The sequence below is a fragment of the Pinus tabuliformis genome, chromosome 2_1, assembly GCF_031772625.1.
Source record: "Pinus tabuliformis cultivar Carrire ecotype Pingquan chromosome 2_1, CPIR1, whole genome shotgun sequence".
NCBI classification, from domain to species: domain Eukaryota; kingdom Viridiplantae; phylum Streptophyta; class Pinopsida; order Pinales; family Pinaceae; genus Pinus; species Pinus tabuliformis.
Genome location: NC_142299.1, coordinates 644256982 through 644275671, shown reverse-complemented (window position 1 = coordinate 644275671; position 18690 = coordinate 644256982). Strand labels below are relative to the sequence as shown.

At 38.3% G+C, this 18690-nt stretch overlaps 1 protein-coding gene across 2 annotated transcripts in view; it reads left to right on the top strand.

Annotated features, from left to right (window-relative positions):
* LOC149202221 (phosphoribosylaminoimidazole carboxylase, chloroplastic-like) overlaps positions 1–18690 on the top strand; it is a 270243-nt gene that overhangs the window by 117223 nt on the left and 134330 nt on the right. For both annotated transcript variants that reach the window (XM_089403134.1, XM_089403135.1), the window contains exons 8-9: positions 5846–5993; positions 6199–6372. In XM_089403134.1, the coding sequence (XP_089259260.1) occupies positions 5846–5993; positions 6199–6372 (322 nt within the window). The remainder of the gene's footprint in view (positions 1–5845; positions 5994–6198; positions 6373–18690) is intronic.

Below are 18690 nucleotides of genomic sequence, written 5' to 3'. Positions count from 1 at the left end.
AATGTTTCCAATAAGGCTTCTAATGAGTGCATTATCACGGTCAACTCTGGTGCTGGAGTGATTGGTGTTGATGATGGTCTTGATGGAGGCGATGATGGTGGTGGTGGCGATGGAGATGGTGATGACGATGGTGGCGGTGTTCATGACGGTGATGTTGCTCGATCACGTTGTTGTCGTTGATATGTTCTTACCATCGTAGTGTTTCCTGTTTACATAATAAAATTTGTAAAAATTTGAGGTATACTATTAGATTTAACATATAGTTTTGCAATTTCAAATTTACAAACGGGTATAGTTTTTTTTGCTATTTTTACCTACTAGCCAGGTCTTACTGGTACCGAGGTCAAGGAGGGTGGTCTCGCGATCTCCTTGTCCTAATGCAAAGTATTCTCTCCTAATGCTTAATAATTCTATGAAGACCCATGCATCATAGTCAAACACTAAACACCGTCAATCCATGCTGACCCAATTAAATCACCCAAAGGAGCAGGGGAAAATCGATTATATGATTCGTTTTCTACATATTAATTGTGTCGTCGTCATGGCCTAACATTGATAATCCAAATCCACCCAACGAAAAGTGATTTTTTTTTTACCCAAAATAAATTTTATCCTTAAGATTACTTTAACATTTAGTTATTTGTATTTCATATTTTTACAAATTTAACTTAAATTTTTAATAAAAATGTAAATTGATTTTGCACAACGATTAATTTTCAAACAATAAAATAAGTTAAAGATCAAAATTTAAATAAATCTAGAACTTAAAATTGTTAAAACAACAAAGTAAATCATATATATATATATATATATATATATATATATGCTTTAGTTATTTAAACATTTTGAAAACCTCTAAAAAAATTTTTAATTTAAATTTTCAAACTCAATCAATATTGAAACTACGCCATTTTTTTTAAAGGAAAACAAATTTCAAGTGTGAGCGTGTTTAGTTATCAGACATAATTGGTCTTGAATTAATAGACCATCAAAGGATGGTGTTCGGACCCACATGGAATGAGAACGGTAAGGGAAAAGGGGCAATATCTTTATCGACCCATTCTGAAATGGTTTGAATATAAAAACGATGTCCCTGTACTCGGCCCACCATATATTTATCAGCCAACGCCGAGACTTGCATCACCTAAATTACAATGTCAATATTTATAAATTCTATAAAATATAATTTATAAATCCCCCTTTTGTTTTTTTTTTACATTTCGGTAATTTAACTACACCATGGACGTTTCACAATTGGCACTGACAGATGACGGGTGTTTTGAATTCGTCGACCACTCTCCTTTTGGCGATGTTGCATCCAACAGCTCACCTTTCATGCATAACGCCTAGGGTAACCATTCCTTGCGATTCATCGCTCTGTTGGCTCATAGCGATTCGCAGATCTGAGGCTAACAATTATGGATTGTTTGGCAGTTTACCCACGGCTCTGACTGCTAGACACCACGATAAACCTAGTTAATGGTAAAAGGGACACACCGTTTATTGCACAAAGGAGTAGTTTACCGTGGGCCTGAACATAGACAAGCCAACCGTATTATAAATCTGGATTGTTTAATATTATGGCCGCATAACCATGTATTCACTAGGGTAACAATTTTATTATTATCTTAGTTCAAAATTTGGCGTACAGTATTCCCTATACTATTTAATAGGGATTTGTATGATCAGTTTAAAAAATTTCTTCCATGAGTGCATTGTCAGTGAATGGAAAGGGGTTCGCTAGCTAAATTATTCCGATCATGTTAAGTTCCCTAGAGTCGTTCAGCCGAAAAGAATATTGAAAGTTACATATATAATTTACTATTGGTGGAGTGAACAAATCAAACTGTAATTTCATTTTTTTTTTTGTAAATATATTTAAATCCTCAAATTAATCGAAATCGTACTAACAGGTTTTGGAATTTGTATTAAATAAATTACAAATTATTCACCAGGGAAAATAAAATGAAATACGTTTTTTTTTTGCTCATTAATGGTCGGCGGAATATTTACGTTGGGTTGAAACTGTTCGAAAAGAGGCTTCAAGTTCCCTCTGATGCTCAGTTTAACGCTGAGACTGTTACATCTGAGTCCTAGCTACAATTCACAACTTTATTTAGAAAATGAAGGCAAGGGCAAACTATTTCTACAGTTGTGGAGCTATGCCAACAAAATTCCGGTCTGCCTGAAAATCTAAGAGGGCAGAAAACGCAGGTGGGTGTAAGGCCTGTAAGGTCAAAGGGTTTTAAACTTGGCTCTGATACCAAAATGTAAGGCTCTGAGGCATTTAACCAGAATTGTAAAGCTTTAAAACATAATATGTGTTTTCTTCAAATCTGCTTGTAGCTTAAATGACTTAACCAACATTCATATAACTAAATTACTTAGTTTGGTATGGAGTACCTACCTGTATTCCTGCGGTTAAAGATGCCTCAAGCTGCTCCTGCTTCTGTTACCAAAAGACCGAAACCACCTAGCCAAACTGAGCATAACCTCGATACTCAGTGCAGTAAGCTTCTCAATTGAAGCAGACTGTTCCCCTATGCTTAGAAACCTCAAAACAAGAAGGCTCTCCTTCTATAGGTAACTTCGGTTTATAAATTTTGCCCCTCTTGAGTATGTCGCTTCCCTTGGTTCTTTCCTCTGCACTTGATGCCCCTCCAAAACTGTTCCTTGCTCCCTATATGCTATTTCTTGGCGGTGGCTGCCCCCTCCACCAGCAACCCACCGCTTCTCCTTATGGTGACACCCTTCCCGTGTCACGTGATATCTATTTCTTTTTAAAGGTATATTGATACATATTATGAATTTTGGTTTAATATTCTTTCTTGTTTGTTTTTAATATAAAGGTCCTAGGTTCATATTAGGTACCTTATCTTTAATTTATTTTTTTATAATTTTATTAATTTATTAATATTCTAAGCTAAGTTGCACGAAACGGGGAAACGGGTACGAGTTTCCGAAACGGGAAGCGATACGAAACGCGACCTCCCCAAATTTTGGAAACGGGGAAATGCGAATATATATATATATATATCTATTGAATATATATATATATATATATATATATATATATATATATATATATATATATATATATGTGCAATCATAAAGCATAAATGATACATTATAATTTATTACACTTAAACATTAAGATTTAATTTACATCACATTTACTCATGAATGATCACATAATGAAAATAAAAATATCGGAATATGCAAAAGCAACGTTTATTATATATCCAAATCTCAAAATCAACCTTTATTTATATTAATATATGAGGCTGCAAGTACAATAAAGACTATAAGGCTGCAAGAGAGAGATCCAAATCAGGATTTTCTGCATCCACATCCCATTCTTTAGAAGGACCATTGTTGTATTGGGAGTCTCCTCCTACATAGTCGAACGACCTTAGTGCTCTTGATTAAATACACGTTTCATACCCTAGTACCCTACATGATCTTGATTATTGGGAGTTTTGCCTGCATAGAGGGCTTGATTCTCTTGATTAAATACAAGTTCCATACCTTAGTACATGATAAAATCCAATGGAAACATTGCAATCCCCCCAATCCTGAAATCCTGAAAAACAAACAAGTCTGCTGGATTTTGAGTGAGATCTAAAATTCTACTTTCTCCATATGAAATCCAATGAGGGCGAAACCACTCTCAAACATCCTGAGTCATTTCATGGTAATGTTAAAAATTTAAGTAAAATGATGAAAATGAAAAATAAAGGAGAATATCACTTTAACTTTAAGAATTTAACATTACCATGAACTGCATATCAACACTAGGGCAAAAATTCACTTTTATAACTTTAGACACACATCTAGAAGTCACTAACATACCCTAAAAGTAAATTATTATTATTTTTAAAAAAAAACACAAGTTAACGAGGAAACGTGGGTCGTACGGCCCTGAAACGCGTTTCCGGCCGTACTGGCCACGTTTCCATTTCGGGGAAACATGGCAGTACGGCCAGAAACGCGTTTCACGGCCGTACCAAACGCGTTTCCGCGTTTTGTACCCGTTTCCGTACCGAAACGGACCTCTATGCCACGTTTCCTGCAACATAGATTCTAAGATATATAATTATATAACCATCTTTTAAGATTAGCTTAATTTTTAACATCTATCTCTTTATAATTATTTTTACGTTATACATTTTAAATTTATATCATTGGTATTTGCCCATTAATCATGATGCATTAAGCAATATGGGTGTTGATGGGTGAATATAACTTCTATTTGAAGGAGTGTCATGATATTTAATATTTATAGTTAATTTAGTATATAAATACTAGTGCGGTGCATGCGATACATGCATATGTAGCTATCATATGCATGCATCGTATGCATGCTAATATTCTTGTGTTCTCTATATTATAGATAGGTCGTTACATTATGTATCTAGACCAGCAATGCTTGGGAGTGGAACCTAGGTTTAGATTTTACATTGTTTAGCCCCCCACTAGGCGAACTCTACTTAGATGAATTACATCTTTCTTGTTGGTGCGAGCAGTGGGTAGGGGCACAAGGAGGTAGGCAAAGTAGCACAATTTTAGCCCTCATATTTCTTATACCTTAGGGAACAACAAAACCATTGTTAGGAAGGCCCATGTCAAGTTGTCATATGAGGTTTTGAGATACTTTTACACCTCACCAGTGGGCAATGCCCCTCCGCTAGTTCTTGACAGTGGGTCACCTCTTTTGGACACAAAGATATGCCTTGAGCCTAATCCATGTTTTCCAACCAATCTTTTAAATAGAGCTTGTTCCCTTCAGCCTTGGATAGTAGGAAAGTTGTGCATTCGACTACAGACAAGGTCCTCCCTATCCTTTGTCGAATGATGGATGTTTGGAGCCCCTAGCCTCTTCCCCTTGTACTTTGTCCCAAAACATTGTATCTCTCTTTGATAATGAGTTAGTTGTGCTTAGATCTAATAGATTAGCTTAGAGTTTTTCTTTGATAGGATTCTGTTTCGCACTCTATATTTTGTATTGCCACTCTTGCACTAAATAGTTGTGTTTGCCTAGTTTTGTCATTTGTTGAACATTAATAAACTTGTCTTATATCTATTTCTCTGTTTTTCCACAAATTTTCTTTGAGTTTAGTTGTGAGAGTGCTTTTAATGGTATCAATGTTTTGTAGAGTTGGCTCCCCCTTCTCCAATAATATAACAAAGAATCAACATCTTTATGACACCCTCTCTTATGTCTCAGATGACAATTATTGGGATTCAAAGCAATGCTAGAAAGACTCTTATCCTTCATGTTAATTTTCTTGTTCTTTTAGATTAGGCACCTAATGATAGACTTGCTTTTAATGGGTGGACACCCAGCCTTCAAGAGGAGGATTAGATAGGCCATATAGAATCATTGCATAAAATATTTTAATTTGAAAATATAGTCGGGCACGTAGAATCAGAAGTAGATGTTGAAAAATTAAATGTGGATTATGCTATTTACCATTTATTACTTGCCTAGCCATTTTGCTTGAATATAAACCAGAAAAATTAAAACCATGTAAGTGAGAAACCATAAAGATTATGATTTCACATGTGTATAAGACAACAAAATATAAAATCTCTTACAAAGAAGGGAGGGAGAATTAGAACCCCAAGGAGTAAATCAGCTATTCTTGTCCAAGGTCAAAAGTTATGAACAGATCCATTTCCTTTTGTTTTCAGAGTTTGAGTGATGTAAATGAATTCATTTTTGAGGTTCCAACTTGATGATTTATAGGAAGAAAGGGAAAATATTTAAATAGTTTTAATGGCTATCGACTCTGTTGAACTAGATTTGGCATTGCTATTGTTCATTGTTAATTTGATATATCAGGGATAGCATTTGCCATATGGTGGAGGCACCGGCTGACGTGTCAACAGAAATAATAAAGGATGCTGTTTGTGTTGCTGAAAAAGCTGTTAGCTCACTGAAAGGGGCTGGAGTCTTTGCCGTTGAACTCTTTTTGACTGGAGAAGGTCAGGTATTTGGTAACTATACTCAAAGGCACCTTGCAGGGTTGATGAACTTGTACGATTCTCTTGATGCAAATATTTAAAATTGATAGTTATGGCATTCTTTTCGATCAGTGCATGCATATGATATTGATGAGACGTGTGACATGCTATGAATTTCATGGATTTTCAGCATGAGCCTGAACTTATGGGGAGTTTGTCAATGCCGTGCAGATTTTACTTAACGAAGTGGCTCCAAGACCCCACAACAGTGGTCATCATACAATTGAAGCATGTTATGTCTCACAATTTGAACAGCATTTGCGAGCTGTTCTTGGACTTCCGCTTGGTGATACATCTATGAAAGTCCCAGCTGCCATTATGTATAATTTGCTTGGTGAAGAAGAGGTCACATGGATATCCTTTTCCAAAAAATTAATATTGTGTGGAATTTCCATTATTCATACATTTTCATATTCCCATATGTTGCTAGATTACTGTTGCATTTGAGGAATTCACATAATCAATATACATAGCACATGATATTATGAATTTTGCTATTTTTATTGGTATCAAGATCAGTCTTCTTCTTGTCTTTCTTGAATACCCACAGACTTCTTAAAATCTCCACCAATGTAGAAGCCACCCTAAGGCTTGAAGGAGTGAATTTTTGTTCTAAAAATTTATATCTGATCTGAATCCCAAGAGAAAATTAAGGGACAGCTGCAAACTTGAGGAAGACGTTATGACAGAAGCAGTTTATCCTATGTCAGGCATATAAATCAAGATTCTGTGGGATTTAAGACCACATAAATGATTGATATTATATTACTTAGAATAACAGAATACAATAGATGTCCAATAAAAGGTGTACAAGCTGGACGATTTTCAGATGGGTGTGGAACACAACATGACCACAAAGGTGGAGAGAATAATAAATGTTGCTTAGATGAAAGATATGCTGCAACAAGTACATCACTAGAGCCTGAGGTGGTGTAGACCTAACCTCTAACCTAACATTATAATATAGGCTTGGTCATGTATCATAGAACATTAACGGACTTAGATGTTGTTAATTGTTATCACTCAATATTGGAAGGGATTGAATGACATCTAGGGAAGGTGTTGTTACAACGAGTTGTGTGTTAAAATGGTAAAAGCTCCAACCCACGCCACACAATCCTAGTGGCACTTGGGTAGGTCACCCATTGTCACTTCAACAACCTACCTTGCCTCTTTAGGTCAGCTCTCCTTTGGCTCTGAGAGGGGCTCCCATACAGATCACTAGGGCTTGGTCAAGAAGAGCACAAGGTGATGCCAAATGTAGCCTTAGTGATACGTTGTTTAGATTTTGGGTTTTTTATAAAGGAAAGAAGGTGGTGATGGAGGGACTTGATGTAAAGCCTTAAAAATTAAAGTGTAAAAACAAAGTATAACAATTTATGAATTTATCAATTTGATGCTGAGTACCTACCTGGGGTTTCTGTGGTTGAAGATGCTTTTGATATGCTCCTGCTCTCACTCCCGCTCCCATTACCAGAACGACCAAAACCTCCAAGCCAAACTGAGCACCACTTCAACACCCGACTCCAAAGTACTTCAAATTCGAGGTGCTCTGGCCCCCGTGCCCAAAAACTCAAGAACAATTGATCTTAGACTTCTTTCTATCAGTAACATGTAATTTATCTTCTCTGTAATTCTTCCTCTTTGTCTTCACCAAAAAAACTCCCCCTCCACTTGGTCTCAGAGTGCTCGGATTAATACTTATCCTCAGGCGGTCGCCACCTTCTTCCACTGCCTTCATTCGATTTTTTGCCTTAGTCATCTATTGTACGTGTTATCTTAGGGAGAGATACTTTAATATATAAAGGTGGATAAGTTTAATTTTCATTCTTTGTAATATTTAAAATGTAATTTAATACATAACTTTATTTTATAGTATTAAAATAAATGAACAATTATCCATAACACATACAATTTTTTTTCCCTTTGGAAAAGTCATAATTTTCATTAAGCAAAGAAAATTACATTTTGTAGATGCAAAAGCATATGCTGTATGTGAGGCATATAAAGCCCATCATGTTTTTGTAGTCAAAAAATGGTGTACTCCACGTAGGGAGACACTGTACTATCATTGAGGTTTCAAAAGAAGATAAAAGTTTACTCTATGCAGAGAGTATTAAACTATCATATATAAGTCTAGTATCATTATGCATATATAAAATTATATAAACAAAAAGTATTTTCAGGCTCCTTCAGAGCTAGTTAATCTGTTATGTCTATATAAGGTCTATGGTAGTGCTGATGGAAGGTTCCATCCCTCTGCTTCAGTATCCTCCATGTCCCTATAGGCTTGTGCACTGCTTCCTTGGATAGGAGATCGGTAACTGTGTTTCGCTTCTTGTATTAATGATGACAAACAAAAGTGTCAAATATATTGATGAGTCTATGTACTTCTTCCATAATATGTCTCAGAGAATATGCATTGCAATTTGCAGTTTTGTTTATCCAATTGCATACAATTTTTGAGTCCCCATATAGTTGTAAGTTTCTGCAATGTTTTTCCAGTGCAAATTGTATGGTATATTTGGCTATGATAAGCTCAACAAAATTGTTTGTGCCTTTGCCTAGTCCCATTTGTATTTTGAAAGAATGAGATTCCGAAAGGTGTAGTATGGCACCACCCCCACAACCAATGTCTTGTGCTGAGCCGTCAAAATAAGCCCAGGGATGTGAATGATTTATGCTTTCAGGGATAATATGTTTGGGAGTAGAGCTAGATTCATCCTCGGGAATGATTTGGTAATCAGATAGGATGCGGGCTGTGATAGTCGACCAGTAGGGGGGGGAGTTCTGAAAAATGTATCGATTTCGGGCAATCCAGATAGCCCAACATGTGAGAATAGGGATATTTCTGGCTTTCATCGAGGAGGCAGCAGACCACCATGCTTCCCAGGCCTCACGAACGGACATGCCCTACCATTGAGGGAGAGAGGGTAGATGTGAGTGTATAGAACTCCATAGATCTTTTATAGCCAGGCACATGAGGAAGAGGTGATCCACAGTTTCGTTATCAACTTTACATAGACCGCACCAGAAGGGTCCATGGAAGGACCTTTTGCTTAAGTTATCTCCTATGGGGATCTTGTTCCTCAGAATAGTCCACATGAGGAGCCTCGTTCTAGGTGGTGCTTTTAACTTCCATATGCTGCTCCACCAAGTTTCACATAGTGGTGGTTTTTTAGAGTCCATTAGTACTATATAGCCTTCTTTTGGTGAGTATTTCCCGTGCTTTGCTGGTGCCCATATTAGCTCATCCTCTCCTTCCAGTATTCTGATATGTGATTCAGTAAGGGCCTCTGTGTATTCCTTCCAATGCTGCTGCCATAGATGAGGGATCTGCAGTGCCCTCCCAGATTTCCAGGCTGCTTGTGCAAATGTTGAGCGTTCTCTGTCCGCTATGTGACTGATATGAGTGATCCCCCTAGTAGAGAGATGGGTTCTTAGCTCCTCAGGGAGCCTGTGAGCGTTTCCACACCTGATCCAGGGGTCTATCCCTAGTCTGACCGTTGCTCCCGAATGTATTCTCCATGTGAGTCCGTCCCGAATAAGAGACATTGATTGCAGAACTGCTTTCCATATGATTGATATGCCAACATAATTCCACTATGGTTGACGTAGCCATTCCATGAGACTTTGAGGAGCAATGTATTTAGAGATGGCCACCGTTGTCCACAAGCAAGGCTGTAGAGAAAATTCCTAGGCTTTTGATTCCCCAACCCCCCGATTTCTTTGGGAGAGCTAGGGATTCCCATTTGGCCCAAGCAAATATTTTCGTCAGCTGCTTCCCTTTCCACAAGAATCTACAACAAAGGTTTTGTATTCTAGAAAGGATACCCCTTGGTATCTAGGCTAGCGACATCTAGTACACTGGTGTGGCTTCCAAAACTGCTTTGATGAGGATCAACCTGCCTGCTCTCGATAAATATTTGTGGTACCAAATGTTAAGTCATTTTTCCATCTTGGTGATGAGCCAAATCCAGTCTGCGATCTTATATCCATGAGGCTTTAATCTGTAGCCCAAGTATTTGAGACCCTCTTCTAGTTGCAATAGGGTATAAGGGAATCTACTCAGGGCATAGTGTATCTCGTATGGGGAGCATCCAATAGCCGTTATTGTGGACTTTGCATTATTCACCATCATGCCTGTGGCCGATAGGAAAATAGAGAAAGTGTTTTGTAGTGAGGTCAAATCACCAATACTCCCATTTAGGAAGAGCAGAACATCGTCTACAAAGAGTAAGTGCGTCAATGTGCACCCATCTGCGATCTTGATACCTCTTAGCCTTCCCCGACGATGTTCCTCCTTTAAGATTCTGCTGAGACCTTCCATGATGAGTAAGAATAGTAACAGGGACAGTGGGCATCCCTGCCTGAGACCTCTCTCAAAGTGAAAGAAAGGTGATGCCGCCCCATTTACAAGGACACTGAATGATACATTAGTAATGCAACACATAATCCATTTTATGAACTCGTATGGAAATCCTAAATGAGTTAGAAGCATTCTAATATAGAGCCAATTTACTCTGTCAAAAGCTTTCGAGAGATCTACTTTTAGGACCATACCTTTTAGTTTCTTTGTCTGAATGGAGTGTAGGATTTCTTGTGTAGTTCCGACAGCCTCATGGATTTGTCTGTTTTGCAAGAAAGCGAATTGTTCAGCTGAGATGTGGTTAGACAGGATCGGCCAGAGGCGGTTGGCTATGATCTTGGATATGATTTTGTATATACAGTTGCATAAGGAAATGGGCTGAAAGTCATTGAAGGAGGTGGGATTGTCAGATTTGGGGATGAGAGTGATGAAGGTTGAGTTGTAGGCCTCATACATCTTTCCGTTGGATCTACACTCCTCTATAACTTTTAAGAGGTCCCCTCCAAGAGTTTCAAAAAAAGCCAGATAGAATTCCACATTCCATCCATCCGGGCCTGGGCTTTTGTCTCATTTGAACCATTTTAGGGTGGCTTCCAGCTCTCCCAAAGTGACTTCCTTTGTCAGTTCCAATGCATCCTCCTGGTCGACGAACCTGGGAAACAACTGAGCTGTTCGCATGACTTCTGCTAGAGTAGCATTTTGAGGGGCCTTGTAAATGTTCCTGAAATGAGATGTAGCCAGGGCAGCTAATCTAGGGAAGGTATCCATAACACATATAATTATATTAAGTGTTTGATATTTTAACAATGAATATTTAAAAATGATTATTAATTTTTGAAAAAATGAATATTTGCACATATTTACATTAAGGGGATTGAAAGTGTTAATTTTATTTAATAACCTTATAATTACAAAATATTTAATATGTATCTTTTGAGAGTGTCAAATCCATTCTTAAAAAATTTAGGTACTTGAACATCTTTCATATTTCTGTAATAAGTATACTAGTGCAAGGCATGTGACGTATGCATACGTAGCTATCATATGCATACATCGTATACCTGCTAATACCCTTTTGCCTATAAATCGAAATGGGTCATTACACTTGAAGACTAGTGCCAATATCCTTCAAGGGTGATGGAGTCAAGGTGAATTGAGTGGCAAGATGAGATCCTCTTAAGTCAATATCATCGACTAAATTCAAGGGAATGGGTTTATTCTTTGGACAAAAATCATCCCCACTATTGACTTAACCTTCTTGGTGGCTTTCTAACTTGCATAGGAGTGGCCTCCCTTAGAGTGGCATCTCCAACCTTCAACTCATGTGTGCGGTAGAATACAAAACCCTACACAATTCAGAGTTCCCCTTTAGAGATGGTTTGGTTGCTTGGATTGACCCCCCTATGAGCAAAGGAAATCAAGCGAGGTGCTCCCCTTGTTGGTTCCTTCCATGTAGTAGATTAGGGTTTGATTCCTCTTTCATGATAATTACCTGTGAGTTGTTGGCTTCGTTTACTTCTTTATTATCGTATATTTTATCAAGCAATTACCATATAAAGTTTGTTTGAAGATCACAAAACAAAAGACACAAGATGTAGGCACTATGCCAAGGCAAAACCCCCTTCGAGGGGAAAACCCAATCAAAATTCTCTTCCTTCAATAGTATTCTTTGAGACTCTTCAATATAGACAAAGACCAGAACTTCCCTCCACACCAAGTTAGCGTTCCAGATCTTCGTCCCCTTTTCTAGCAACACTTCCTTCTAGCAACTTTGACTATGTAGCAGCTTCCAGCATCAGGCAACAACAAAAATTTGAAGACTTCGATCTCCCAAACTAGGGCACGAAACAGAGAGAGAGAGGCTCCAAAATTTTGATTTTCTTCTTCTCCTTAGACTTGACCCAACTCAAACTTCCTTTAGGCTTCTTCTTCCTGCTTCGCACTTCTCCAGCTTCCTTAGAGATATCGAACTAGCTTGAGATGAGATGCTCCAAATGAATTCGACTTCCTTCTATTTATGGGCTTCAAGTGAAGTTGAATTGGTGTCCTTAGGCCAACTTGGTGTGGAGGTTACATAAATTATATTTGACTCAATACTAAACCTTTTTACATGATTCAAAAGCCCAAGAAGGGTCTCTTTAAATGTACAATGACTCTATTGACTCAATATTAATCCTAGGAGTCCACAATGGGGACTTTGACTAATATAATGATGACCCAAGCATGAAACCCATGCTTTAATAAGTCATTGATACAATAATAAAAATTCTTTTCTTTATTCTTTTGACAAGTACATTACATGATGACTCAAATACATTAATGAAGACCGAACCTAGTTACATTTTCCAACACTCCCTCTTAACTAGGGAGGTATTCATAATATACAAATACAATGGAAGATCTCAAACTATATGAACAATGAAGAGTTTAGGCACTGCAATGCCATGGACTAGATTCCTGACCAGGGCAATCTATCCATTGGTCTCTCAACAGTTTAGGCACTGTAATGCCATGGACTAGATTCCTGACCAGGCAATCTATCCAAGTGGGAATAAGGTGGACTCAAGATTTCAGCCTCTCTAGGTACCATCAGGCTTACTTGCTAACCACCAACCCAGGGACCTAGGTGTGTATCCATGGTTAGAGCTCTACGACCCACGCCACCCTCCCTACTTTGGGACCTAGACATCAACACAAAGTGTTGGCTAGATGTCCTCCCAGGCAATGCTTCACTCGCAAAGCCTCAACAAATCTCTTCCAATCTCTTATCATCAATACAATCAACAATATTTACTAAACCAAGCATGCTTCTCAAATACTCAAACTTCTTGTTAGGAAGAGCCTTTGTTAGTATGTTTGCTACCTATTCATCTGTCGAGACATACTCCAACTTCACGATCCCATCCTGCACCAGGTTCCTAATAAAGTGGAACTTATTGTTGATATGCTTCGTTCTAGCATGAAACACAGGATCTCCAGACATCTTGATACAACTTTGATTGTCACAATTAATCATAGTAGGACCCAGAGACTTCTCGAACAAATCTATCAGAAGCTTCCTTAACCAAACAACCTCCTTTCCTACTTCACATGCAGCCACATATTCTGCCTTAGCACTACTTAAAGCAATGAGATCTTGCTTCCTACTCATCCATGAAATCATAGCAGCTCCTAGACTAAAACATCCTCCGGTAGTGCTCCTTCCATCGGTCTCACTGCCACCCCAATCAGAATCTGTATAACCAATCAACTTAACTTCCTTACTATCATACTTTAGGCAGTGATGTATAGTGCCACGAAGATACCTCAATATGTGTTTGGCAACTATCTAGTGATCATGACGAGGCTCCAATTGAAACTGACTAAGAATGTTTACTGCAAAACATATATCTGGCCTAGTATTTACCAGATACATTAGGGAGTCCACCAATTAACAATTGGAGGTAGGATCCACGAGACTTGAGTTAGAACTTAGAGCCCCTCAACTTCTTGAGATTGGTGATCATAAGAGTAGTCATCGGCTTGGAATCCATCATCCCAAATTTCTGCAACAAATTCAACTGCCAACATCTTCTTGCATTCTTGAATTCTTCGCTTCACACCTGTAATGAATATATCATCCACATATAGTAGAATAATGACGGGCTCATTATTCACGACCTTGATGTAAGGATTCGGATCAACAGAACTCTTTATGAACCCAATTCTCAGTAGATATGCATCCATCCTTGCATACCATGCCCTAGGTGCTTGCTTCAAACCATATAGGGCCTTCTTAAGTCTGCAAACATGAGAGTCCCTGCTATTAACTTCAAATCCTTCGGGTTGTTCGATATACACTTCCTCATCAATGTTCCCATTCAGAAATGTGGTCTTCACATCCATTTGATGAATATTCCAACCCATTGTAGCAGCCAATGAAACCAGAGATCTAATGGTAGTGTATCTTGCTGTGGGTGCAAAGGTTTCTTCATAATCAATGCCTTCCTTTTGAGAGAAACCCCTTGCAATGAATCTAGCTTTATACTTGTCTATACTTCCATCGACAACATGTTTGATCTTATAGATCCATTTGGAGGTGACAACCGATTTGTCATTAGGTCTAGTAATGATTTCCCAAACCCCATTTTTCATAATGGATTGATATTCTTCCTGCATTGCTTTCTTCCAAACTTCTTAATGAGTAGCTCCCTTGTATGTAGATGGTTCGACTTTAATCAACTTCGTCATATATGTAGCGTAACCAGAGTATCTTTTTGGTCTCTTACTTTCCTTGAAGGTTCCTTTCGCAGCTTCATGTCCTTCAGCATCTTCTAATGTTGCTTTTAACCAATTTGGCCTTTTCCTAGTGGTTGGGATAACCACAGATTGAATAGGCTCACTTGGTCCTTCTTTTCTTCTTGATTTGTAGTAGGGTTTTCATGATGATCTTCTCCTTCTTCAAATATTGGAACTTCTTTGTCATGAGAGTCAATAGGAATATCCTTTGATTTCTTGTAGGCTTGATTTCATCGAATATGTCATCCCTGCTTACTTCGATATGTCTCCCTTCCTTAATGTAGATTCTATATGCTTTTGAAGAGAGACTATATCCAACGAATATTCCCTTGATACTTGTAGAATCCAACTTCTTTCGCTTGTCTTTTGGAACATGGATATATGCTGGACTTCCAAAGATTCAAAGGTGATCCACACTCAATGATCCACACTCGACTTCTTTCCTGTGAATACTTCTTTGGGTATTGTATTATTAAGACTTCTATGAGGACTTCTATTTTTAATGTAGACCACTGTCATTGCTGCTTCTCCCCATAAGAATTTTGGTAGGTCTTGATCAAGGAGCATTGTTCGAATGCCTTCTTCAATTGACGTATTCTTCCTTTCGGCCACTCCATTTTGTTTAGGATAATCAGGAACAATAAGCTCCCTCTTAATTCCTGCTTCCTTACAAAATGCAATCAATTCCTTAGAAATGTATTCTCCACTATTGTCGGACCTTAGAGTTTTTGTCTTTCTTTCGGTTAGGATTTCCACTTCGGACCTAAACTCCTTGAACTTTTCAAACTCTTCATCTTTTGATTTGAGAAAGTAGAGCCATGTCTTTCTAGAATGGTCATCAATGAATGTTACCTAGTAGAGATGACCTCCAAGTGATTTGTCAGACATGGGCCCACACACATAAGAATGAATGAGGTCTAAAATCTCTTTAGACCTAGTTTCACTATTTGGAAATGGATTTCTTGTATGCTTTCCCAAAGAGCATCCCTTGCACACACCTTCATGATCTATCTTCATATTGGGGATGCCATGAACCAATTTACTAAGATTAGGGATGGCCTTATAATGTAGATGATCATATCTCCTATGCCATAGCTCAATGGGATTGATTTCCATGTGAACCAAAGCGTGAGGAGGTGGTGTAATAACTCTATAAAGGCTCCTTCACGAACTCCAATAACCCTAGCTTTATCAATGCTAGAGTCTTTTCCTCAAACTAATACTTTTCCATCAACAAAAGCAACTCTTTCCCCTTTATCTTCTAAACAAGAAATAGAAAGCAAATTCTTTTTCAAACCTGGAACATATAGAATGTTGTTGAGGTGTAGCTTTGATCCATTTTCCAGCTTCAACAATGTTGATCCCAGGCCTCTAATAACATAGCTTTTGTTGTCACCCAATTCCACTGCATGAGAAGATGGCTCCTTTGATAGTGTATGAAGTTGTTTACTTTCTTTTGTCATGTGTCTTGATGCTCCACTATCAATGATCCATGCATTTTCATCACTAAGCGAACTTGTAAGAGCAGCCAAGAATCCTTGACTTTTGACCTTGTTGAATAAGTAGTGGATTACCTTCTTGATCTAGCTTCCAACAATGTTGATACCCATTCTTATGTATTTCATGAAAGGGGCAAAATCCATGCCATCAAAGTGATCTTCAACTCTTCCTGACCTTAGCTCTGAAATCATGTTGAGAAATCAATACAAGTAGATTAGAGTTTGATTCCTCTTTCTTGATAATTACCTGTGAGTTATGTTGGCTTCGTTTACTTATTCATTATCTTATCTTTCATCAAGCAATTACCATATTAAGTGTGTATGAAGATCAAAAAACAAAAGACACAAAGACCGGACCTTCCCTCCACACCAAATCAACCTTCCAAATCTTCGACCCCTTTTTCAACAACACTTCCTTCCAACAACTTCGACTATGCAGCAACTTGCGGCATCTGGCAACAACAAAATTTGGAAGACTTCGATCTCCCAAACTAGGGCACAAAACAGAGGGAGAGAGGCTCCAAAATTTCGATTTTCTTCTTTTCCTTAGACTTGACCCAACTCGCATTTCCTTTAGGCTTCTTCTTCTTAATTTGCACTTCTCCAGCTTCCTTAGAGATATTGAACTAGCTTGAGATGAGATGCTCCAAATGAATTCGACTTCCTTCTATTTATAGGCTTTAAGTGAGGTCGAATTGGTGTCCTTAGGCCGACTTGGTGTGGAGGTTACATAAATTATATTTGACTCAATACTAAACCTTTTTACATGATTCAAAAGCCCAAGAAGGGTCTCTTTAAATGTACAATGACTCTATAGACTCAATATTAATTCTAGGAGTCCACAATGGCGACTTTGACTATGATGACCCAAGCATGAAACCCATGCTTTAATAAGTCATTGATACAATAATAAAAATTCTTTTCTTTATACTTTTGACAAGTACATTACATGATGACTCAAATACATTAATGAAGACCGAACCTAGTTACATTTTCCAACAATTGTTAGCCCTAACATTATCTCACTTATCACCAAGAATAGTTAGAATAAAAGTATACTTGAACATATATCAAGAAAACGGAAAACACACTTGCTCCACATAGTAAAGCCCTCCACAAAATTTGGTCTCAAAAGAGATTTTCATTAATCTCCAAGGAGTAGAATGCTCTCTCGATTTAACCATGAATATAACATGAAGAAAGTGCCTCTCTTTATAGGAGGAGGCTTTAACCCCTTTACAATAACATATTATTATTATTTGTGGAGGACGTAGTCTAAAAAGACCAGGTCTTTTTCTAACTTAAAAATTGTTGGACACTTAATCCTAAGTGGGTTAGTGTGGAAGTCGAATGGACAAAAGCAGTCCAAGAGACCTTGGGATCTGAAACCCAAGAGTCACAACATTGTATTATAAATGTATATCTGATGTTAATAAAAAATGTACTGAATGATCTATCTTTCCTATTCTATGTTTTCCATGTGTGTTTAACATGGTATCAGAGCAGGCGTATTCCTGCCCTGCATAATTAATGTGAGCCATTTGTCTTATGGCCTTTCTGTGCAGTCATTTCTGCCATCAATTCTTCAGCTAAATGTTAGCTGCTCCTGGCGCTGTCCAGCACTGTCCAAGCGGTTCTTCTGACAAGTCTGTCTGCCATATTTTTACCTGCGCTCTCTGTCCATAACTTTCCTTTCTGCGCTTTGGGCTCTCTGCCATAATAATTTTCTGTGCCCTTTTCTTTGACCAATCTGCCTTCTCCCCAGCCTGGGTGTTACATTTACCTTAGAGCGAATCTTGTCGGCTATATTTTAGCTGTCTTTTTTGCCCAGTTCTGTAGTACGAATTGCAGCCATTTTATTGTTCTTGACAGAATAATTGAATGTAACCTCCAATTCTGAATACGTTACATACACCACTCAAGCCATAGGCTATCAATCCAAAGCACAACAGCGCTGCTCTCTCCACGCTGGTCATATGCTCCAAACCGCAACGCATCATTATTCTCCTGCCCTGACGCTTCCACTGGCCTGAGCGCTGCTCCTCTGCTCTGCTCTGACATATAATACGCTGCTGTTGCCTGAAGCCTGCTCCATGCAGATGGTGTCAGTATACGTTTTACTCTCTGAATAGGCCGCCCTCCAACCATTATGCTCAGTGAATATCGCTGGTTACTTACAATGGACAGCCAGCCATGGATGATGGCCGTTCGAGTTTGAATTTGAAGATACAGACAGTCGCAAAAGGAGTCCCAACGCACGAGGAGTCCCGTGAGACTAGCCTAGGCGCCGTTGAAATTTGCTTTGCTCAAAGTCCAATTTATTAAGAGAAATTGAATAAGGCGCTGCTTTTGCCTGAAGTTCAGGGTCAGGGGATTTGGAGAGCTTCAGACGATATACTTACAAGGGTCTAGAGAAGCTCAACAGTGCGAATGCATCACAGTCATTGAGAGCCATGCTTTCGAAATAGATGATTTCCCATCTCGAATTTTTAAAATCTTTTCCCGTTACGTTTTGCA